Source organism: Vulpes vulpes, chromosome 8 (genome assembly GCF_048418805.1).
Source record: "Vulpes vulpes isolate BD-2025 chromosome 8, VulVul3, whole genome shotgun sequence".
NCBI lineage: Eukaryota > Metazoa > Chordata > Mammalia > Carnivora > Canidae > Vulpes > Vulpes vulpes.
In genome coordinates this window covers 60125643-60149679 of record NC_132787.1, presented here as the reverse complement: position 1 = coordinate 60149679, position 24037 = coordinate 60125643, and the positions used below count along the sequence as shown (strand labels likewise).

General features: G+C 41.9%; 3 protein-coding genes across 4 annotated transcripts in view; all 3 read right to left on the bottom strand.

Moving 5' to 3' along the window:
• PTPN22 (protein tyrosine phosphatase non-receptor type 22) overlaps positions 1-4880 on the bottom strand; it is a 72774-nt gene extending 67894 nt beyond the window's left edge. Inside the window, exon 1 of the mRNA XM_072766839.1 lies at positions 4818-4880. Within this exon, the coding sequence (XP_072622940.1) occupies positions 4818-4880 (63 nt within the window). The remainder of the gene's footprint in view (positions 1-4817) is intronic.
• On the bottom strand, positions 3141-9373 carry BCL2L15 (BCL2 like 15). Its single transcript, XM_025994602.2, has 4 exons — positions 9003-9373; positions 8561-8682; positions 5634-5858; positions 3141-5034 (listed from the first exon to the last, which is right to left on the bottom strand). The coding sequence occupies exons 1-4, from the start codon at positions 9127-9129 to the stop codon at positions 5017-5019; spliced, it is 492 nt and encodes a 163-aa protein (XP_025850387.2). The 5' UTR covers positions 9130-9373; the 3' UTR covers positions 3141-5016.
• An 837-nt stretch (positions 9374-10210) lies between these two features.
• Positions 10211-24005, bottom strand: AP4B1 (adaptor related protein complex 4 subunit beta 1). 2 transcript variants are annotated; one of them, XR_012003076.1, is made up of 13 exons: positions 23785-24005; positions 23520-23687; positions 21713-21937; positions 21108-21238; positions 20583-20730; positions 19133-19629; positions 17836-17919; positions 16928-17031; positions 15896-16103; positions 15382-15663; positions 14518-15118; positions 10702-10853; positions 10211-10310 (listed from the first exon to the last, which is right to left on the bottom strand). XR_012003076.1 is itself a non-coding variant. In XM_072766846.1 (11 exons), exons 2-11 carry the CDS (start codon positions 23630-23632, stop codon positions 14694-14696), a joined length of 2217 nt encoding a protein of 738 aa, XP_072622947.1. In that variant the 5' UTR covers positions 23633-23687; positions 23785-24005; the 3' UTR covers positions 14374-14693. The 2 variants fall into 2 exon arrangements, 1 of the variants encoding a protein (XP_072622947.1); XM_072766846.1 differs by lacking the exons at positions 10211-10310; positions 10702-10853 and having other exon boundaries at positions 14374-15118.
• Positions 24006-24037: the final 32 nt, after the last annotated feature.

The following is a 24037-nucleotide window of genomic DNA, read 5'->3' as shown; positions in this document are numbered from 1 at the left end:
TTTTGGCATCTTGTTCAAAATATAATCAAACTTGAAGTCTTGGGGTGCCTGGGTAGCTCAGTGGTTGAGCGCTCACCTTCAGCTCAGGGCATGATCCCGGGGTCCTGGGATCGAGTCCCATATTGGGCTCCCTGCAGGGAGCCTGCTTCTCCCTCTGCCTATGTCTCTGCCTCTCTGTGTGTCTCTCATGAATAAATAAATAAAATCTTAAAGAAAATTAAACTAGAAGTCTTATCTTCCTTTTGATTGCTTATTCAGTCTATTCATCTATTTATTTAATGAATATTTAAGAGATCCAGATATATGCTAGAGAACAGGAAGAGGTGCACTACAGGTGTATACAACAAATTATCTTCTTTCAAGGACCTCTTATACTTGTGAGGAAGGTTAAGTATACAAATAGCTATAATTTAAGGCCACTTGTGGTACAGCTATAAATGTTATGCAAACAAAATTTTGAGAAGGCAAAGATCACATTGACTTGGGTTACCTGGATAGCCTTCATGGAGGAAGCAGCATTTGAGTTAGGCCCTGTATTTGTCAAAGAGCCTGAGGAGAGGCAATATGAAAGGGGGGGGGGGGCGAGTTTAGCTCAGGGTGTGATCCTGGAGTCCCAGGATCAAGTCCCACATTGGGCTTCCTGCATGGAGCCTGCTTCTCCCTCTGCCTATGTCTCTGCCTCTCTCTCTGTGTCTTCAAAAATAAATGAATAAAATCTTTAGGAAAAAAAAAGAGAGAGGGATCCCTGGGTGACGCAGCGGTTTGGCACCTGCCTTTGGCCCAGGGCGCGATCCTGGAGGCCCGGGATCAAATCCCACATCCGGCTCCCGGTGCATGGAGCCTGCTTCTCCCTCTGCCTATGTCTCTGCCTCTCTCTCTCTCTCTCTGTGACTATCATAAATTTAAAAAAAAGAGAGAGAGAGAGAGAACAATAGGAAGAGGGTAGCTGAGTGAGTGGCTCAATCTGACCAAGCCTTGGTTATGTAGAGTCCTGATTGAAAAGGCTAGAAATGGCAGGTGGAGACAGACCCTGAGGGAATTTGAATACCAGGCTGAAAAGTTGGGCTTTATTTGACGGGCAGTGAAAAACCAGCGAAGGTTTTGTTTTAAAAATAAATAAATAACAACTTTATTTAGGTACTATTGAAATACAGTAAACTACACATTTCAAAGTGTGTGGTTGGATAAGTTTGAAATGTGTACACCCCACAAAACCATCACCACAATCAAGATAATGAACGTATCCGATCACCTTCAAAAGTTGCACTGGAAAATCTTAGGAAAATGGGAATTAGAGCAATGGTCCTTGATATTTTTTTTTTTTTTAAGAAATGGCCCCTTGTAATTAATATTTTGAAAGTCTCATCATTTCCTTCAGTAGTATGTAAAATTTCAAAATGAACTATACCATATCTAAAAACTAATCAAAAGAATAGACAAGGAAACCACAGCTTTGGTTAACCTGGTGGCAGTATACAGAACAGACTGGAATGGGGCAAGCCTGGAACAGGACAATCAATTAACAGCCTAACTAAGAGGTTTTACCAAAAGTCCAGGTAAGTGGTAATAAACTCTTGTGAGAGAATTAGGTCAAAAAATAAGGAATAAGTGAGAAAGGCTAATTTTGTGGTAAGACTGGAAAGAGCGAACAGGGGAAAATGACTAAGGTTATGAGCTAGCTGGATGGCAGTTTGGGAAAGCATAGATATAAAAAAAGGTATACAGAAATGAAGAATCAGAGCTTGTAGATGTGGATTTAGGAAGAAGGAAAATTAGTCAGACTTAGAAATCACTCACATTGAGGTGAGAGGTAAAGCCAGAGGTTGGCTTATCTTTGTAAAAGACAGTGTCAGTGGAGAGAAAAAAGTCAAGCTAGAACTTTACGAACCCCAAATCACAGCAGCCTCAAATTGCTAATGGTGCAGTGCTTAAGATATTCCAGAAACTGGGCTAAGCCCTTAACACAATGTATTGTTTCATTTACCCCTCACCACAATCCTATGAATTAGTGACCAAAACATCTCTATTTTAAGATGTGGAAACTAAGACACAAAGGAATTGGATTATTGGCCCAATTCACATGATTAGTCTCTGGTAAAACTAAATTGTTAAAATCAGACAATCTGAAGGTATTTTTAATCTCTGGGCTACAGTGTCTTCTTGCTGCAACTCCACTACTTCAGCTCGCCTAGAAGCGGATGGCCCAGCAACAAACACAACATCCAAATCAGAGCTGCATTACCCATTTATTTGGTATAATCCCCAGAGGCACCATATCCGCAATCTCAAAATAATGCTGTACACTCGGAGCCAGATTCATATTCTGATGTTTTATTGGCATATAGGATGAAACAGGGAGCTGCTCTAGCTAAGTGGGAGAAAAAAAGACAAAGAGGAGGCTGCTGGCCTCTGACATTTATCATTTACTTTATCTTTCAGCTGATTGAGATGTGATGACATGTAGCTTTGTATAAGTTTAAGGCGTGCAGTGTAATGATTTGCTATATATGCATATTTCAAAATGCTTACCACAATAAGGTTAGTTAACATGTCTATCACCTCACCTAGCTGAATAGATGTGTTTTGGGGTACCCAGCTTGCTCAGGCAGTGGAACATGTGACTCTTGAACTCAGTGAGTTCGAGCCCCATGTTGGGTGTAGAGATTACTTAGAAAAAATAAAATCTCACTTGATGGGATGAGCACTGGGATAAGCACTGGGTGTTATGCTATATGTTGGCAAATTAAACTCCAATAAAAAAAAAATTGAACTCCAATAAAAAAATTTAAAAAAAAGAAAATAAGAAAGAAAGAAAGAAAGAAAGAAAGAAAGAAAAGAAAGAAAGAAAGAAAGAGCGTGTGTGTGTGTATGTGTGTGTGTGTGTGTGTGTGTGTGTGTGTGCGGTGAGTTCCTTAAAAATCTACTCTTTTAACAACTTTTCAATATATGATACAGTATTATTAACTATAGTCACCATGCTGTATATTACATCCCTAGACCTTTCTCATCTTATAACTCGAAGTTTATACCCTTTGCCCACTTTCATCTCTCTCCCCCCACCTCACACGCCCTGCCCCTGGCAACTACCAATCTGTTTTGTTTCTCTGTCATTCAATTGAGACTGCACTTGCTGAGAATTAGTTCAAATGTGTAGACACAATTTTATTTCATGAACAAAACAGCACTGGTCAAAGTGAAAATAGTGATTTCGCAGAAGAAGTCAAATACCACAAAACCCACCATGTTGAATTTATAGTAATGCAAAGGACAAAGGAATATATTGAGTGTCTTAACTTGGTAGCAAAAAAAAACTAATTTCTATTAATAGAGACATGGGATTTCATTTGGGATTACTAACCTGTTGTGATTTATCTATAAATAGAGGAAAGAGCATGACTTGAAAAAGTCAAAATATAGTAGCAATGCTACCTACATCCTTGTTTCTATGCATTTGGGGAAGCAGATAGCTGGCTGGTTGAAGGGAGGGGATGTGGTTACACTTGAGCCAAACTGTAACCAAGCCATTAATGCTGCTCTTCAAAAATAGATATAGCAATGCTTTTTTTCTTGACAATCAGGTAGGTAGTCTAGTCTTGGGGCTTATAAATATAAGAGTCTCTACTTGAGGATTGCCTACTCACCTATAAGATTATTAAGGACTATTACAAGATACACATACCATAGATATCATATGCTTCCAGTCACTACCAGTCACCTATGGTAGGGCCAGGGAAATGTATACCCTCTAATGACTGACTACCTAGGAGTCTCAGAGCTCTCTGATTCAGAGTTCTAGAGAAAGTGTTTACTATGCAGGAACTAACAAACACTCTCAGACTAAATTCTAAAAAAAAAATAATAAAAATAAAAATGAGTTATCCTACATACAGTTGTGTTTGGCATGAGTGATCAGGATTGCAACAGAACTTAAATAATTCAAGGAGAGATGTTCACGTAGCTTTAAAGCTACATATGTTCCCATAAGGGCCAGATATTAAATATATTTTACAAGCCATAAGGTATCTGCTGTGACTCCTCGACTCTGCCCATTGCAGTGCTAAAACAGCCATAGACAATCTAGAAACAAGCGAGTGTAGTTGCATGCCAATAAACCTATCTGCAAAAAAAGATAGTGGGCAGTATTTGGCCAAGCCCTACTCTAAAGTAATGGGTCTCAAATTCTATATGTACAGAAGAATCCCCTGTGGAACTGGTTTTCAAAAAGGTAGGGTCCTAGGCCTCCGCCCACCCCTACAGAATCAGAATCTCTAGGAACGGGGCCTGGAAATCAGCAATTTATAAGGTCCACCAGGGGTATGTAAACCAGTTTTCGGTTCAAAAAATGCTGTGGTATACAGCTAGTTTCATCTAATCTGGGATGGCCCCACTGTCCTAGATGTGGGCCAGCACTTCCTGCATCCTGTGGCAGTAAAAATATGTCGTTTCATCTTTTGTCGGCCTTTTTAGTAGAAAGGCAGATGAGGAAACTGCCATTTTTTGCTTTCAACCTAAAAATTCATAAAATATTCTGCTTTGTTGAAATTAACACAAAACTTAGGCTAGGGATTTAAAAGAAAATTCTCAACTTAAAATAACATGGTTCCAACCAAAATCTCCCAGATCTTTAAACTGCAAAATGAGTAGACAAGATCCTTACCAAAGGACAGGGCCAAATCTGAATGAATAGTTTACCATGTGCTCCCTTTTCCAAACTATCTCCAGTGAAGTCCTGTTCTGTCACCTGGAATTCCACTCCTAACAAGCCATTACTTTGTATCTGGAGGTATTTGCTTAAATGGAACCTCATTAAAACTCACATAAAGGCAGAAAGTACAAAATCTCTGTAGACCTCCGAGGGCTGCTCCTAACTTTAGCATCATCAGTAGAGAAGAAATTATTCAGCTAAGTCCAAAAGAAGGTAGCTTTGCATTTGGTCATCTGTTTTAATTGCCAGAAATCAATCGCCCGATCAAAGTAGCAGTGATGTTCAGGCTGGTAAACAGTGCCACCTCTTCTTCAGCTCTCCAGATTTTCCTAGGAAGGACAATGAATATCTTTCGGTCAAAGGGATCATCTTCCTACAGGGAGCTTCCTCAAGAAACCACAAATTACTTACAGGTACTTCCCAGGAATGCAGCTCTTACTAAGGCTTCTGCTGATGCTGGACATGAAGAGGAATGCTCTATGAGAGCAGATATTCTAATGATTAGTAAGATATGGGCTTATTCTCCTATAGTTATTACTGCAGCAGATGACATTGTTTTTGGTTAGACAACAGGGGATGATTCTGAATTTCTGAAGCCAGGCTGAGCCCAGTACACTATCACCAGTATACTTCGTAGGCTGTTATATCTGGGAAGCAGAATTTAGCTCTACACTGTTAGTAGTCAACTAAAACTTTAGGCAAATGTTTCTGGAGTCCAACATCTATAATCTTGAGCTTCTGACTGCTGCCATTTCCATGGCACACACACAAAAACAAAAACAAAAACCTGCCATTTTCAGCAAAATAAGGAGGTCTGTTTTTCTACTTGGTTTCCAACTTACAGAAAGAATCTGGAATTGGGAGTCCCAGGTATTAGTACAAAAACAATGCAAATGCCTATTAAAGCCAGGGGCTCCAACATACTTACCCAACCTCCCTGTCCCTGGACAAACTCCCGGATGGCATTGTTCCCATTGATCATGTTTGTCATGGGGGCAGCCATCTGTCTTGCCATTTCAGGAGCCATGCGGGCCACATATTCAAGAAGCTTCACTGATACTGCCAGAAAGGCTCTCTCATAAGCTAAGCTGGAATCCTGAGCACACCAGGCCTGGCTGAGAGATTTTACTGTGTCCCGAAGTACAGCTCCTGCCTGGGGAGAGACATAGTTTATCAGTGAAGTATCGATAAATAAGCAGAAGAGGCTGCAAGAGTTTCCTAGAGAATGGCAGATGCACAACTGGTTGTATCTAGGGTAATCTTAAGGAGTAGATGGACAAATGTCTATTATTTTATTATTTTGTTATTTATTGTAACATGTGTAGAGAAAATATAAGTAACCCATCACATCCCATGATTTTAGACATTATTACTGAGGATGAGCAAAATGGTTGAAAGAAAAACAAAATGATTTGAAAGAAAAATATTAAGTATGTGATAGCACAGCTGGTTGAGTGGTGAAGGTATTATTTGAATGACTGACATCTGGGAAATTCTAAAGTTAAAAAAAAAAAGACTTGTTTTTCCTCTTCCTCTGTCCTCTCCCCAAAAACTGATCCAAAAGTCATTAGGTGGGGCCAAGCAAGATCTAGCGTAGGGGGACCCATGTTAGTCAGTGTGGGCTGTCAGAGCCAAACACGCTGAGAAAGACATCTACATGAGTACCCAGATCTTGGTTTCCAAATATCATTCTCCATTAAAAGAAACCAAAGATCCCTGGAGAGTGGCTGATTTCAGGGTGGGGCTTAGAAAATACAAAGAGATCTGTCAGAAATTAAGGAAGTACCCACAGAATGACAGGGGCATGCCAAAAAGACACAGCCCAGATGGAGAGGACTCCCACTGGTCAAAACTGGGAAAATTTGAGCATCCAAATAAATAGTGATAGTAACAGATTTTAACCTTTGAATAAAGGAGGAATTCATGAGTCCATGTTGATGTAAAAAATAAATGAATAGATTGAAATGTTGATGAGATATAGGATATTTACATGGTTTCAACGTACCTCCAACAACACTTGACTATATTAACCAAGGATATTAACTACAGTGGAGAAGTCTTGCAGACCCTATCCTTAAGTGATTGAAGTTAACATCAGTAATGGGACAGATTGAAATTTGTGCCACTTAATAGGTGCAATGAGAAGAACGCAGCAACCCTTCTGTGATCTTCCTACTAAAAGTACATACCCTGAATCCAATCAGGAGGAAACATGGAACAAATCCAAGGTTACAAAATAACTGACCCATAATCTTCAAGTGTTAAGGTCATGAAAAATCAAGGCAAGACTGAGGAACAGTTCCAGATTGAAGGAGACTAAAGAGACATGACAACTAAATGCAGGATATGATCCTGGCCTAGATTTTTTTTAAAAATTTTATTTATTTATTTGACAGAGAGAGAGAATGGGCGAGCACAAGCAGGGGGAGAGGCAGGCAGAGGAAGCAGGAGAACCAGGCTCCCTGCTGAGCAGGGGACCCAAAGGCAGATGCTTAACCAACTGAGCCACCCAGGTACCCTGGCTAAGATCTTTTTGTTGTTAAGTGACATCACTGGGACAATTGGCAAATCTTGAATGGGATCTGAGGACAAGATGATAATGTGTCAGTGCTGATTTCCTGGTTTTGATGCTTAGACTGTGGTTATATAAAAGAATGGTCTTGTTTGAAAGGAAATGTGCAAGTATTAGGAGATGATGGAACATTCTATCAGCTACCCACTCTCAGATGATTCAAGAGGGAAATTCTTTGTACAATATATACAACTTTCCTATAAATTTAGAACTGTTTCAAAAACTTTTTTTAATTAAAAAATAAAAGTAAATTCAGCTTTCTGCTACCTAGGAAAACTTTAGTGCAAGCAATTAAGAGTGATAATACAGTTCTGCCTAAATAGGTGCACCATCCAGAATAAAGCATAATGGTGAAGAGTAGGATTCTGGAATCAGTCTGGGTTCAAATCCTAACTTCAATACTCACTGAGTAACCTAATTTCTTGTTTCCCTCTTCCTCAGTTTCCTTATCTGTTTACATGGATATCCAGTCAAAAAGTATTTGTGGAGGGTCTCTCGTATAGGAGGTACTACTCTGAATTGTGTGGATACCGCAGTGAACAAAAGGGTTAGATGTTTGCTCTCATAGCACTACATGCACAGATGAATAACAATTTTCTATAACACCCCAGGGAGGGGTGGAAGGTCTAAATGAGATAATAAGTGCAAAGTGTTTGGAATACTGCCTGGCACGTATTAAGTGATAAGTTCATATTACTCGTCATTGTTGACATTAGTCAGAAATATCTTCTAGAACATGACATCGTCTATGGTCTTTACAAGCAATACAGACTCCGAGTGCTTCTGCCAGTAATCAGCATTCTGATGAAAATCCAGATATGCCCTAGATGGTTGCTGTAGGTACTTACCCCTCACCCCAGCAGACTTGTCGACTGCCTTGTCTGCCTGTCGTTCTGAAATTATGTAGATAATTTCATTGCTGGACCTTGTTGGGGGGAGAGGGAGATGCCCACTCCCAGCCAAATAAATATTACAACAGGTACATAAAAGAATAAAGTGCTTTACCTAGAACAAAGTGCTACAGATGTGCTCTATGCCATGTATGCTCCGCTCTGCTGGAAAACAAATGGGAACAGTCTGAAGGCTGACCACCCAGAAGATTTTCTTCTCAATACCATTTGGACCTGTGATTAGCTCCTGAAGAACTAGCAACTAGAGAGCTCCTTCTGTGTCTCCTTGGATGAACATAAACCCCCAAATCTTTCGAAGGACATTTCTAGTTACAGTTGTATAAGAATAGTAAGAGAAGAGTGTTTGGAATAGAAAAACTGCAGCAACTTTACCTGTCCCCGAATGGTTTCTGCAATGACATTTTTGGCAGAAGCTTCCAATTCTCCATTGAACTGGTCCCCCAACATCCGAAGGCGACCAGCAATGATGGCCACATCAAAAGAGCAAGCCTCTCCTAAGAGGGAGAGAATACATTTACATTTGTTACAGAGTTTGAGGGGATGGCAAGTCCCAGGAATCTGGGTGTTAGAGAACGTTCTCTAGACTTTTAAACAATCTTGGCATCATTCTCTTCCAAGAACAGCTTCAATATTCTGTCAACCCCATAGTCAGAAGATCTCCCTTCCCTGAGAACATCTTTCCCTTCATGGAGGCTACTGATGTTCAGGTATTGCTGAAAGCTTAGTTCTCATTTTGGAAGTGAAGACAAAATAAGAAAGCATACTCAGCTTCTCTTATTGACCTGCCATCACGACCTCAGGCCGGGAGCCTTACCTGAATCTGTTTCATCTACACAACGTAGGTTCCGGTCAGCAACCAGCAGCGTGGTGCCTAAGAAGTCTTTGAGTAAAGTGTCCACGATGCATTCCGTTTGCTCCTCAAAAGTTCGGGGTTTCTTCATTTTAGATGCTTGCTGTGGAGTTTTGCTTTTCCACAAAACAAGCAATTTTCAGCCCAGCAGAAAGTCAGAAATATTGGTAAACCACATGCGTCTGTCTTTGTGCTTTGTAAGGTTTCCTAATGGGATTTATAGCTCCAGAGCCTGTCCTACCAATTTTTTCAAAACTTGCTACTCAGAAACATCGGACTTCTCTGAAGAGCTCACTTACACAAATTGGGGCGACTTTATGGAGACTTTCAGTTCCTTTTTTTAGTACCACACCCTAGCCAGCACCTAAGATTAATGAATAACTTTTATTGTTAACCAATTTAGAACTGAAAGAGAGCTGAGGAAGAATTTCTTGGGCAATTTCCTTTAGAAATACTTCCTGTTAGGTTTTGTGTATGGTGTAACTTAAAGAAGGTTTTGAAATGATAGTAGACAAACATACAACTCCCGATAGGTGGCATTTATTTATAACTATTTACCATAGTTAGACATTTTATTTACTGAGTGTCTATGGATAAGGAACTATGCCTGGAACTACAAATAACACAGGAAAATGGAACAGATACATTCCTGTCTTCCTGGAGCTTACGCTTTAGTGTGAGCGACAGATATTACATGACTAAGAATAATTTCTTGTGCTTATTGAGATACAGTGTGTGATTACAGTGTGCAATGGGGAATCAGACCTAGAGGGTTAGGAAGGCTTCTGGAAGTTGTAACATCTGAGATGAGCTCTTAAGGACAAGTAAGGATTATGAGGCAAAAAAGGAGAAATAAGACCATTCCAGGAGGGAATAGGATATATAAAAGCTGACAAGGTAGGGGAAAAAACTTGAGTGTTTGAGGAATTGGGAATGGGGAACATACAAAGTATTTCACAGGGAAATTATGAGGATTAAATAAGATAATGTTGTGTGGAATGATCCAGCAGTTTCTCACAGGTAGTAAATGTTAAATGTCTTCCAGTTAGCCTAAGCCCTGAGGACCAGGATGAAGGGGATCTGGGATTTACTCTCTAACAGGAGTAAGTAGGATTCTCCTAACAGGGTTAGACTCCACCAGTTTTTATAAGCTCTCATGATTAGACACTTACCTATAGTGGCTGTCTTCTTAATGTAGCTATACCCAGATTTTGGATTTGAGAGTCAGTTCTCAAACCTATCAGCTCTTCCAGAGTATTCTGAACTGGTGAGCTGATAAGAGATTCAACCATAAGCACTGTAAGGCAGTTGTTCAGAATAAAAGTTCTACTTGCGAAATAAAAAGAGCCAACCTTCTATTTTCTATTCTAGAAACAAATGATCATAAATTGCTTTGGGACAAGAAACAAATTATGTAAAGGGCCATTTTCACTTTTCATCTGTCACTAGGGCTGAAATTTCAGTTTCTACTAGGTAAGCTTCAGATCTCCAATGTAAGTAGGTCCTTTGGAGATAATTCTGGGCCACCCTCCTTTCACACTACAGTCAGTTACTAAAAATTTAAGGATTCCAACAAATTAATTTATGACATACTCCCCAATTAGCATATGAAAAGAAACAAAAGGTTTTTAAGATACTATCCAACTGGTGTTAAACAGCTTACCCGGGGATCCCTGGGTGGCATAGCGGTTTGGCGCTTGCCTTTGGCCCAGGGCGCGATCCTGGAGACCCGGGATCGAATCCCACGTCGGGCTCCCGGTGCATGGAGCCTGCTTCTCCCTCTGCTTGTGTCTCTGCCTCTCTCTCTCTCTGTGACTATCATAAATAAAAATTAAAAAAAAAAAAAAAAAAAAAAAAAAGCAGCTTACCCAAGGTAAGTGGCATTCTTAAGTGGCAGAATAGAAATTTAAAATCAAGCCCATCTTACCTCAAATAATAAACCTTTTCCCACAGTAATTCATTTCACAACTGGTGTGCTTATAGACAAATGCCAGCTTTGGAATCTGATCTCCACATTATCTTATCTATTCTTAGCATTACCTTATAGAATCAATGTTGTAAGGCTAAGGAAATGAAAGTATACTTTCTCTTGGACAATGTGAGCCTTCATTATAGCATCTTTGAGAACTGTCCCACCCTTTCTCCCACGGCCCACATATCCTTCACTCTTGCATTTCAAGTACTATCTCCCAGTCCAGTTAGTACTGAAAAATGAGGCCAGAATGTTTTCACCATCACTTGCTTCTTTTGCTGCTGTGGCCATAACAATTTACATCCTGCTCTCAAAAACCTCATCACCTTTTATCATTGGCTCAAAGCCTTGTCATCTGCACCATGTTTGCCTGTGAATGAGGATCCTTGGCTACAACTCCTCTGAATGTATAAATCTCTACCTAAAATATAAATTATTTTATAATGGGTATATTTTCTCATATAACCAATATATGAGAAAGAGATAGAATAATTGTAACGAACTCCCATTCAAGAAGGGGGGTGGAAGAAATGGTAATAGTCCATAGCAATAAGATTATGGTCAGGAACTACATAAATGATTGCTTCTGCAATGTTCTAAGGCACCACGGTCATTAGTAGGCACCCATTACATGTGTTACATACTATTTCCCAACCAAGATAGACATTAGAAGGCCATTTTTCTAAAAGCACAATATCAACTACCCTCAAGGATTTTTAAAAAATATGCATCTACTTATGTCACATCATCAAAGCATATGTCTGCCAAGGCTAGAGAGAGCTAATTTCTAAATTAGCAAAACTAGGCTACAGTTAAGAGGAATTGTTGCTTTACTGAGATCATTTTAAAAGTACACTTTTCAAAAGCAACAGTTTCATATTCTGTTATGCCCCCATACATTACAGAGAAACAACCAAGTAGGACTTAATCTTTTAAAAGCTCCAATAGCTGGGATCATTTTAGTAACATTTATTCAATTACTGAGCCATACCTAATTTTCTTTAGGTCAACATTTTTATTGTAGTCTTTAATTTTTAAAAAAGTCAATTTACTTAATCTCCACTATTTATATCCTGATGCCTTATAACTCTAAATTGGCAGCACTTAACACTTCCATTGTATTTCTTTGAGTACCTAATTGACATTTATGGTTTAACCAAACAAGTCAAACTATGGAAAAAAGCAATTCTAAAGCTGTTCTGATCTCTCTAATGTAATCCCTAAGGACCCATGATTGAGATCATTCTCAATAGGGAGTGATTTTGTCCCACCAGGGCACCTTTGGCAATGTCTGGAGACATTTTTGTTATAACTGGGGGTTCTATTGGCTTCTGGTGGGTATAGGCCAAAGACGCTAATAATCATCCTACAGTGCACAGGAAAATCCTCCACGACTAAGAATTATCTGGCCCCGAAAGTCATTAATACTTTTTTTCAAAGATTTTATTTATTTATTCATGAGAGGCACAGAGAGAGAGAGAGAGAGGCAAAGACACAGGTAGAGGGAGAAGCTGACTCCATGCAGGGAGCCCAACGTGGGACTTGATCCCGGGTCTTCAGGATCAGGCCCTGGGCTGAAGGCAGCGCTAAACTGCTGAGCCACCCACGCTGCCCCATTAATACCACTTTTGAAAAACCCTAACCTAGATGGACTCCCATTATCATTTTGTTTGGTTGGTACAATATAACAAAACTTACTTCGAACTCCAATCCAAAAACACCATCAGAATCTAATTACTTACATTCATTTGATAAATATTTATTGAGCCATCACTATGTGGCAGACTGTGGAGATGGAAGAAGAGAATACCACAGTCCTTAGAAATTATCCAGGGGGTAAAACAACTCACAAAATCCAGGCCCTTGGGACGCCCACGTGGCTCAGCAGTTGAGCATCTGCCTTTGGCTCAGGTGGTGATCCTGGGGTCCTGAGATCGAGTCCCACATCAGGCTCCCCAGAGGGGACCTGCTTCTCCCTCCTGCTGTGTCTCTGCCTCTCTCTCTGTGTCTCTCATGAATAAATAAATAAAATCTTTTAAAAAAAGAAAAAAAAAAATCCAGGCCCTTGCCAGAAAATTCAATGCTGTTATCTACTCCTCTTAAGAGCCTAGTTGAGAGAAGTAATGAATGAAAAAATCTTTTAAAGGTATGCAAGTCCATTTATGTACCTATATAGTAAAAGTCCTTGAATTAAGCTAGATGACATTTGGACCATGTTATCATTAAGTTCTTGAAGAAATGCCCTCACTAAGCTCCATGTTAAAGTTATGCTTTCCATTTTCATTAAAGAACTCTGTAAGTCATGAGAAACCCATTACTAACTTTCTGTAAGAATCCTGTACTTAATCACTCAGTGCCACCTATGTGAAACTACATGTAGATTCCTTTTAAAAATGAATATTGATGGGGCACATGGGTGGCTCAGTGGTTGAGCATCTGCCTTTGGCCCAGGTCCTGATCCCAGGGTCCTGGGATTGACTCCCACATTAGGCTCCCCGCCAGGAAGCTGCTTCTCCTTCTGCCTATGTCTCTGCCTCTGTCTCTCATGAATAAATAAATAAAATCTTAAAAATTAATATTGGAAAGTTTCTTCCCTCTGATGACAGTTATATACCTATTTCTCTTCACCTTGACTGTCAAATCACTTATGGAGCTAAATTTGAGGCTCTACTGCATCAATTATGTAGGCCCTTAGACCTGAACATGTGCATACTTCCTTATCACCAACCACGTTGGTCTTAAGTAGTTATTTCCATTTTTTCCCTGTTGTAGATCCTCTGGTTATCTACATTTCACTATCTATACTTTAAATCATTTTATTACATCTGCCCTTAAGTTGCATCAGTTAATGTATGAAATGTGGGCAGGTCTGAATGCAACTGAAAGCAGAGAAGAGTGACAGGAAACCATTACACCAGTACTGCTAGACACATGCCCTAGATGCCATGACAGCCCAAACAGGACCGATAATGAGAGCAGCAAGGGTCACAGAAAACTTCCTGCAAGAGCTCATGACTTCCAGTGTGCATGACTTAGCAGAACACTGTAAGACAAGGACTAGATGGTACTTAAAGAAAGAAGATAGGAGGGTGAGGAAATGTTCTAGTCAATAAGTAAAAGCAGGTACCAAAGCACAGAGGTGAGAGAGCCTTGTGCATTCAAGGAATGCTAGTGGTTTGCTTTTTCAAGAACAGTGTTTGGACGAGCAGTGAGACAGGATACCAGAGAGTCACTTTGGATGCTACTTTGAACTCTGGCCTTGAAAAGTGTGATTAGAAATATGACGCCAGTGAGGAATTTATTGCAGTAACACAGGGAAGAAAAGATGACCCCCCCAACACACACAAATGATGACTTCATCAGTTTCCATAAACATTGAGCATTTTTAATTAGTAAAACAATCCCTAAAATGGATTAGAAAAGAATCCAAATCCTATCCTCACCCCATCCCATCCCCTTACCAACATTAACCTTTTCAACAACACCTGGAAAAATGGGGTCATTCACCTAGAGGTATGAGAGGAAGAAGTCAATTGTCTTCAGACAAAAACATAAGAATCCTGATTCTGAGATTGTCCATTCTCTTTTGCATGTGATAATATCTGGACTTCAAGCAATTCTAATCAGAAAAACCAGAACTCTGATAGCTACTCATCTCACTTAGGACAGGCAGCAAGAATCTGTTAGGATTTTATGTCTCCAATGGTTCCAAGCACAGTTTCTAATACAGAAATAAAACCGTTCAGTGTCTCAGTCCTCGGCTCATTCTGTTTCACAGAGATCTGCATTTCTGAGTTCTCGGGCTCCAACAGCAGTTCTGTTAGAAACAGGCAGCCGGTGTCATCCTGAGCACTGAGGTAGGCTTTCCACGGGTGAGCCCCAGCCCTGCTCATTGCGATGGTCTGGATGTTCACTACTTGCAGGGCCATCTGGAGGGTGTCAGGATGGACTGCTCCCTGCCAAGGGAATACTTGCTGATGAGCAACTTTCAGGCTAAACCAAGTTTTCTCAAAATACTCAGCAGTAAGCTGGCAATTGGGGACGAGCATGAGGGCTCCAGAATCTGGTTCTTGTACTGTCTCCTTGTGCTCTTCAGGAATCAGGGGACCTAAAAGAGGCAGAAAGCTTGGATAAGAGATCTTCTTAATCTATATGAACTATGGTTTTTATCTAGATTTCCAAAAGTACACAATGTGACTTTTATCTTCGGATAAATGGTTGAAATTACCAATGAAGAACTTCTTTGTTGCCCATCAAGACTTCAAATTCAGGCAACAGCCTAAGATGTAGGTAGGGTACTCTACTTTCTACCAGTCATTGCAAAAAGTAAAGAATTTTCACGACAAGATATAAAGTAAGAACTATCTTTACCTGAGGTGGCAAAGGATGCAGTGTTAGGAAGCTCTGGGCCCCTATACTCTGCCCCCTGGTATTTAGAGATGGCTGCCCAACGGGCTTTGCCATAGACCGGCACTAGTGTGTTGAAGTCTGAGGCCCAGCTATTCACAGGTCTTTCCGCCTGATCCTCCAAAAGTCCAAGAGAAGGGTCAGATTTAGGGCTACACAGGATCCGCTTCACTTCATCAATGCCAGCTAAGAGAAGGCGATAATAGAAGAGACCCCGGTCCCGTACTGCCATATCCTTTTCTTCCTCTGAGGTTAAGACAAAGACTGAGTTATTACAAGCAAAAACAAAAACACTCTTTCTACCCTGTGCCAACCACATGGGGGCGGGGGGGGGGGGGGGGGGGGGGCGGAGACACTCCTAGAGAACATTAACATCATTAACATTGTCTTCTTGGGTCCCAGACATGACTTACCAAACAGGGTCAGCTGTCAGAATGTTTACTATCTGACAAGAACAGTTTCCTTCTGAAGAGCCTACCTATGCAGTAATGTAACAGACGCCCCAGCATGTCCTGGCACTCAGCAGGTCGGCAGAGGAAAAGGCGCAGCAGTGCAGTCAGTAGCTCCATCTTCACCGCTGGAAATGTCTCTGACTTCACATTCTCCACAAAGTCTTCTAACACGTAGGGAGCATTGGGAATTCTTTCCCCATGGACACCAAGGAGCCAAATAAGTGCCTGTTTCCCCTGGGGAATAAAGGAGTAAGAGCTCAACATTTGGCTGTCCCAAACACAATGGCAGGTTGTGCTTCCCCTGCAACATCAGCAGCAAAGGTATAATCTTTTATTTACTTCAACTTGCATTTTATCGATCCCCTGCACCCTGACTCCGCTCTCTACAACAAATAGGAATAAAATGTTACTACACAAAAGGAGACTCCAAACTCCCAGAGCCTGTGTGAGTTATATATTAAGGCTTCCTCAGTTTGGGGACCTTTGCCCCAGTCTGGGCTTTATTAATGTGCCAATGGAAGCTACTGAAAGATTCCTCTAAACCACTTCATGCAAGTCGTAATTAACCTAGAGTGCAAATCGAGGTCATATGTGAAGCTTCTTAAAAACCTTGGGATCCCTGGGTGGTGCAGCGGTTTAGCACCTGCCTTTGGCCCAGGGCGTGATCCTGGAGACCCGGGATCGAATCCCACGTCGGGCTACTGGTGCATGGAGCCTGCTTCTCCCTCTGCCTGTGTCTCTGCCTCTCTCTCTCTGTCTCTCTGTGTGACTATCATAAATAAATTTTTAAAAAAATTTAAACTTTAAAAAAAAAAAAAAACCTACCGTCTAGGTCTACCACTCCTGAAAGTTTGTAGGCCTGCGGTGAGGCCCAAATATCCACAAATGACTCTGATTCTCATTCCAGCTGAAAACACCATGGTCTAAATCTTGGACTCAAACAGTTCAAGAGAACAATACTATCAAAGCATTTGTGAGAGAAGAATTAGATTCCATTTTACAGAGCAGGGTCCCAAGCATTTCTCCTCTGCCTGAAGTAAAGGAGAATTACCACCTACCTCGCTATCCTGAATGTTCTCCTCACAGCCGGGCAGAGCCTGACACACAGCTTCCGTACACTGAGGACACAACCAAACCAGGTCTCGGAAAGTTTGCACCACCACTAAAACACAGCTCAGGATACAAGAGCACACGATTAGAGGCTCCACGCAGGAAGGAATCTTAAAAGAAGTCACATATTCAGACTAGATTGCTACTGTAATTGCTACTGAATTTCTGTAAAATGGGTGTTGGAGGGGTGGTCAATGATTACCTGAGAAATGTTGGACATGGGCAATAATTTCTTAAATGAATGTTGCCCTTATTGGATTGGCTATCAGGATAAATGAGCTAATATATGCAAAATGTGCAAAATGTGCTAATATGTGCAAAAGCACATTATAGAATGTAAAGCAAATGTGAGGTCATATTATTGTTGAATGCTATTCTGAAGACAGTATAAATGGAGCTACCATGGCTGGGAGTAGGGTAAGGCAAACAAGGCACTGGGGGTGTAAAATTTAAGAAGACACATAGGGTTAGCACTTGCACGAACCTGAGAGTGAGTGCCTCTTTAAATTTTTACATCCTGGGGACCCTGTTTGCCTCACCCTAGTCCTAGCCCTAGAAACCACTGCTGACATAAAGCAAAAAGAGAAGTAAAAGTGAGGAGTTAACAAGCATGAGCATTCTGGTACCCTTCATTATCTACAGAACAGCCTTGTAGAGTTATGGCAACCTGAAGACCCTCTACCTATTGGATCTAAGACCTTATGCTATTTCTGATAGCAACAGATGATGATGCAAAGAAAAGTTTAAAGCTCTTATTCAAAAACAAATATTTTATAAGCAACTGCTACGGGGCAAGCAATTGACCAAAAAAAAAAAAAAAAAAAAAAAATGTGCTCAAAGGGTAGCCAGCCATTACCTGTGGTAATGTGCTCTTGTCGAAGCCCCAGCAACTCTGTTAGAATCTGCACACACTGATCTGTGTAGGTCCTGGCAATACCACCTATGGAGGAACAGAGAGCAGAGCAAAGTGGTAAGTCAAATCCTAGCACCTCATTTTTAAAAAACTTCCTATCAGACAAAGACAAAGAGAACAAGAGATACCCTTAAAAAAAAATTACCTCTTGCTTGATTAAATAACAATCTGTTTCCTAAGTTTGGTAAAAGTGAATTTTCCATTGAACAAGGTTGAAAACTTTCAGCAACAAAGGTATTTATGTGGCAGCTAGATACGAGGCATCGCTGGCTGCAGATCACCTACACAGCAATGTCCTGCCAGGAACACTTGACAGCAGTCACCTGACTGCAGGAGACTCTGCTCTCCTCTTTGTTCTCTCTTCCTGCTCCTGAAAATAATCATTCTTTATTCTAATATAAGGGTTCCTTCTCCTCTGCCACTTGAAGCCCTCCAACAAAACATAACTCCCCAGCTGCTTTCCTTTTGCGAGTCACTGTGGCATTTTGAATTCCAGACAGAGTAGTATGAAAAAGCCTGTAAGGTTTAGGATTTACTCTGTGTTGGTCTGTACTTAGCACAATACATAGCTCGTAGTAGAAGCTCAATAAACAACTGGCCAACTCACATAGGACTTTTTCTTTTTTTTAAGATTTTATTTATTTATTCATGAGAGACACAGAGAGAGAAGCAGAGACACAGGCAGAGGGAGAAGTAGGCTTCATGCAGGGAGCCCGATGCAGGACTCAATCCCAGGATCATGTTCTGAGCCAAAGGCAGACACTCAACCGCTAAGCCACCCAGACATCTCTGACATAGGACTTTGAGTCTGGAAAGTCGACTACCAACCCCAGGTCAGGAACTACATGACCTTTCGGTCAATTTAATAACCTTTTTGTTTCTGGGTCTCTTCATCTCTAAAACAAAGTGATAATACTTGTCCACTTTTCGTGACTGCCTCTCAAGATGGTGCTAAGATGATATACAGGAAAACATTCTGGGTAGCAGCCAACAAAAGGCAATATAAATTTTAAGTACTCTAGTTTGAGTTACCTGTGTTCTCTATCCTAGAAGATATGGCAACACCAGTGTTGACAAAGAAAAAAACCTCCCCCCCACTCCTGTCTGCGGTCACTGACCCTATTCTTTGGTGCATAGTAATTTGTCTCTGACGCGATTCATTCCCTTTTCTTCTCTATGGTTCCACAGCTTTCTGGTTGGTCGAACCTCTCCAAAAGGAAAAAAGGCAGCAGATACCTACCTATGGCAAAGATGGCAGCCTGAGCAAAATCGGCTGACACATCCGTACAGTACCCTCGGAGCTCCTCTAGCACCTGCTGTACATTTTCGTCGTTCACCAGCTCGCACAGCACCTCCACCTTCTGCAACTTGATGTAGTGGGGCTCCGAGTAGGAGCAAAAAAATTTTTTGTAGTGGCTGCTAAAGTGACCGGGCAAACTATGCAAGATCTGACGCACATGACATAGAGCAGCAAAACAGAGCTCACGGCTCTCTGAAGAACAGGCAGCCAGCAAAGGTCCCTTGACTTGCACAAGCACATCGGTTTGTACATGGGGGAATTTTTTTGCCAAGATTAGGAAGAGTTTTGTGGCCCCCATCACCACACCAGGGCTACTGCTCTTGAGAAAGCTATCTAACAGATTGAGAATGTCAAACAGCTCCTCCTCACTGCGGGGTTGATAGCGTAGCAGAAAGTTCAATACTTCAGCCTGGCCCCATTGGTCCAGTTTTGGCATTCTAGCCAAAAAAGAAAAGAAAAGTGTTATTTTAGCAACCAAACTAGGACCATCTGCATGCAAATGTCATGTTACCAGTCATCTGTTCATCACAACAAGGAGGAAATTCTCAAAACAGTCTATGCCATAAAAGAATTATTCTTTTTATATACTATTTAAACTTTACACAAAATAGGCTTTAAAGTCTGAGTTGAGTTTACAGTACCAATTCTCACTTATCTAAGGCCAAAGACCATGATCACTATACCTAGATCCTGATTTTTTTACAGTTTAAGACAGCATAAATGCTTCGTTTGGGGGAACATAATGATTGTAGAGGAGGACAGAACCTATTTCCACAGGATATTTCTGCCATCTTTCCATATAATCAAAAGAATCTAAGACAAATAAAAGAAATTCTCTCAGTGAAATACAAGAAAGTTAATAGTGATGGTTGACTTTACTACTCTAAAGAAGTTGTTCAAGATGTCTCCTTAGAATAAAGGAAAAGGAGAGAAAATGAGTGAAAATATCAGTGAGGGTGACAAAACATGAGAGACACCTAACTCTAGGAAACGAACAAGGGGTAGTGGAAAGGGAGGTGGGTGGAGGGTTGGGGTGACCGGGTGATGGGCACTGAGGGGGGCACTTGGCAGGATGAGCACTGGGTGTTATGCTTGCTAAATGTTGGCAAATTGAACTCCAATAAAAAAAAAAAAAAGATGTCTCCTTAATCTAACACGTCAAGATCCCACTAGGATGCAGGTCTCAAAATAACAAAAAGAGCACTTTTTAGACCGGGTGACCGGGTGATGGGCACTGAGGGGAGCACTTGGCAGGATGAGCACTGGGTGTTATGCTAAATGTTGGCAAACTGAACTCCAATAAAAAATAAAAAAAGATGTCTCCTTAATTTAACACGTCAAGATCCCACTAGGATGCAGATCTCATAATAACAAAAAGAGGCAACCAAACCGATTTAAGAGATGGTGGGCGATGGGCTTGTTGATGACAACACCTCCTTCCTGTTTCAGAATTTCTTCTAGAGACCTCAGGCAATTCACAACCACAATTGGATCCTGGTCACGCAGCAAACTGTATAACTCATTTACCAGAGCACCGTCTATAAAAGAGCACAAAGATCTCAGATAAAGAACAGCTTCAGAGTCTCAGGAATAGAACCAGAGTAATAAATCCAGGTAGACAAAGCTGAACTTCTCTGCCTCAAAAATAACAAAGGCAATAACAAAGTGCAAGGCAAAAAATTGCCATCTCCATACTGTTCTAAGTAGCTAATCCAATGGATCTCACCTGGGCCCCCAAAGAAAAGACTTCTCTAATCTCAAAAAATACCAAACCAGCCTTTCTACTTAAAGAGGCAAGTACAGAAGCAGGGCCATATTACTATTTTCTACCAAAGTCAGGTCATCTTTTACAAAACCATACATATAATGGAGACACAAATAAATACTGATCATGATGGATTACACTGAAACTTACCCACTTCAGAGTCTCCATGAAGATTATGCATCTTGGCACAACCAAGGACCGCCACCCTCCTGACATATGAAGCTTTATCTCGTAGGCCATTGAGAATAGGCTGTTGGATATATTCCTGCACACCAGGCATCCTAAGCAACACATCCTGGAGTCAGCCAGATCTTGAAATACTAGTTTTGACATACTTCAGCCCCTATTCACTTAACAAGAGGGTTAGCAGATGTTTGAATGTACCTCTATCACATCATAAAGAATTAGGGAAAGCCACTGCCAAACTTAAAAAGTCAGACTTGATTTTTCATTTGGAATAATACTCCAGGGGCAGCAAAAATATATTATCTACATATTATCTATATTTACTGACTTGTTTAGAAACCTTTACCCAAAACCAAAAACTATTTCAGTGAGGATGGAAAACTCCCTTTAATGTAACCATATGACATAGTTTTTTAAGCCTAAGCAATGGCTGAAAACCTGAGTTCAGGTTACAACAGCATTTTCCCTAGTATTACGAAGCTCAAATAGATTATCACCATTGAAAATGTGCCCCATGATCTCCTGAATACATCAGCCACTGATAAACAGTCAGGGAAGCGGGTACTCACCTAAGGCTACACATGCTCCGTAATGCCAGCCCTCGCACCATTGGATTGGGATCCGAACAGTCTTTGCACAGTGTATTAATAGCCAAGAGAGCCAGATCTGGTTTCAGGGGGGCGTATGTACACATGTACAGATAAACCAACTTCTTCTGAACAATATCTACAGTGGCACTCGCCTTCACCATTTCCATGAAAACACCGGACATGTCCAAGCCCTGAGTCATGTGCCTGAAACCAATACACGCAGTAGAAAAAAGTAAAATACATAATCCCCAGCCGACAACAAAAGGCATTTTACCTATACACATCCTGGCTATCCAACTAGATTGTGAAGGAAGCAACCACATCTACCTTGCCTATTACACTGCACAATACTTCACACTATGGGCCTACCACAAATGTTCTTCTATTCATTCAACAAACACTTATTGAATTCCTGGTACATTCCAGTGTAACTCAGCTTCTACATTCCAGGGATATGTTCTGGGGATATAATCTTGAAGAATGCATGGTCTCAGATCTCTAGGAACTCAAAATATGACTAAGGAGCAAGATTAAAAAACACCACTAATTACAGTACAACAGGTAGGTATTAAAACAGAAGTAACAGACAAGGTGCAGTGGGGACCCAGAAATCTAATACTGCTAAGAAATCATAAAATGGTGGGGGGATCCCTGGGTTTCTCAGCTGTTTGGTGCCTGCCTTCGGGCCAGGGCATGATCCTGGAGTCCCCAGAAAGAGTCCTGCATCTGGCTTCCTGCATGGAGCCTGCTTCTCCCTCTGCCTGTGGTCTCTGCCTCTCTCTGTGTCTTTCATGAATAAATAAATTTTAAAAAAATCATAAAATGTTTCCAAAGAGGAAGTAATACTTCAGTTGAATGAGCTGGAATTTTCCAGGCAAGTGTAGTAGGTAAGTAATGCTACACTCTGCGAGTCTGCAAGTAGTTCGTAAGCAGGGTGTTCTTTGGTTGCTATGATAAGAAGTTTGGACTTTATTCTGTAGATCACTATTTCTCAAGCGGTGGTCTCCTACAGGAAGCAGATGGGATGTCTGTTTCCAATGCATATTCCTGGGTTCCACGCCACCTTACTAAAAGCAGTATTACTGGACCGGATGAAAATTTTACATTTTTTTTAAAAAAGCACCCCAAGGGACTTTTGTACATACCAAAGTTTGCAATCCACAACCACAGGCAAGAGTTATGCATTATTCAAACTCATATGTTGGGAAACTTGACTGAAATGAGACAAGGTGACCTACTGGTAAGCCGCTGCAATTGCTTTGGTAATAAAACCAGAACAGCGGTGCCAACAAAAAATAAATAGGTAGAACTTTTTAAGGAAAAGAAGATGGATATCTAGAACTATATATCCATACCATCTGACCAGAGAAGTGAAAATCAAGAGTCATCAAGACTGATTCCCTCCCCTGGTCAGCTGGATGGTGACATTCCTCAACCCAAATACCAGCGGAAGAGCAGGTTTGGGGAGAGGGGAAGGACGCAGGTGCTATTTTGCATGTCTTTGAAGAAACGTCCAGATGGGAATGCCCAGCGGGCAGTAGGATGTGTGGGTCTGAAGATACAAAAGGCTTTTTGTCCTGGATCCTATAGGTCTAGAGGGAGTCAGCAGTGTAGGTTCCAGGCACGGGTGTAACCACTCCGCCGAGTAAACGGAGTCAAGTCGGTCCCCCGGGGGAGGCTGCGAAGGCCGGCGGAGCAGCAGGGCGACCCGACCGTCCCCTGCCCCGTGTGAGCGGCCAGGGGTGGAGGGCCCGAGGCGGCGGGGAGCGCGGGCCGTGGCTGATACCTAATCACGCGCTGGATGACATTCCGGTAGCGCAGCCGGTCCGCCTGAACGTGAGGGTTGCACAGAGCTTTCTTCAGCTCCTTCACCACGTCCTCGGAGCCCAGGTACGGCATCGTCTCCCGGCCAGGAGCAGTCCCCGCGGGCTCCTCCCAGCCCCGACGCGGGAACCTGGGCGAAGCAAAGGTCGGTCAGCGAAGCGCCCCGAGGCGCGAGGTCGGCCCCGCCTCCGCTTCCCCCGGGCCGCAGCCCAGGCTCCACCACTCACACCAGCCCTCTCCGCGGCCCGGCGAGCCCCGAACCCGGCTCCGGCGGTTCCCTCCTGGGGCCCGCAGGCCGGCTCGCTCCGCCCCGAGACCGCCCCGGCTACCCCGAGGCCCTCCGCCCCATTGCCAGCCTCGCCGCCCCAGGGCGCGGCCCCCTCCCCCGCCAGGGCGGCCGTCCGAGCGCCTCCGCGCGGCGGCCCGCCCCGATAGGCCCCGGCCAGCGCTCTGCGGAAGTCCCGCCTCCTCCGGGCCGAC

Bases quoted from the DNA above. Each gene is read 5' to 3' on its own strand.
- AP4B1 (XM_072766846.1), bottom strand. From the start codon at position 23,632: ATGCCGTACCTGGGCTCCGAGGACGTGGTGAAGGAGCTGAAGAAAGCT. The intron at 20,731-21,107 runs GTAAGTTTCAGT...GCTCTTTTATAG, and splicing joins TCATGGAGACTCTGAAGTGG to ACGGTGCTCTGGTAAATGAG. The intron at 19,630-20,582 runs GTTTGGTTGCCT...TTTTTTGGCTAG, and splicing joins GCCCACCATCTCTTAAATCG to AATGCCAAAACTGGACCAAT.
- BCL2L15 (XM_025994602.2), bottom strand. From the start codon at position 9,129: ATGAAGAAACCCCGAACTTTTGAGGAGCAAACGGAATGCATCGTGGAC. The intron at 8,683-9,002 runs GTAAGGCTCCCG...TCTCCCTCTTAG, and splicing joins TGTAGATGAAACAGATTCAG to GAGAGGCTTGCTCTTTTGAT. The intron at 5,859-8,560 runs GTAAAGTTGCTG...GTCTCTCCCCAG, and splicing joins CAGAAACCATTCGGGGACAG to GCAGGAGCTGTACTTCGGGA.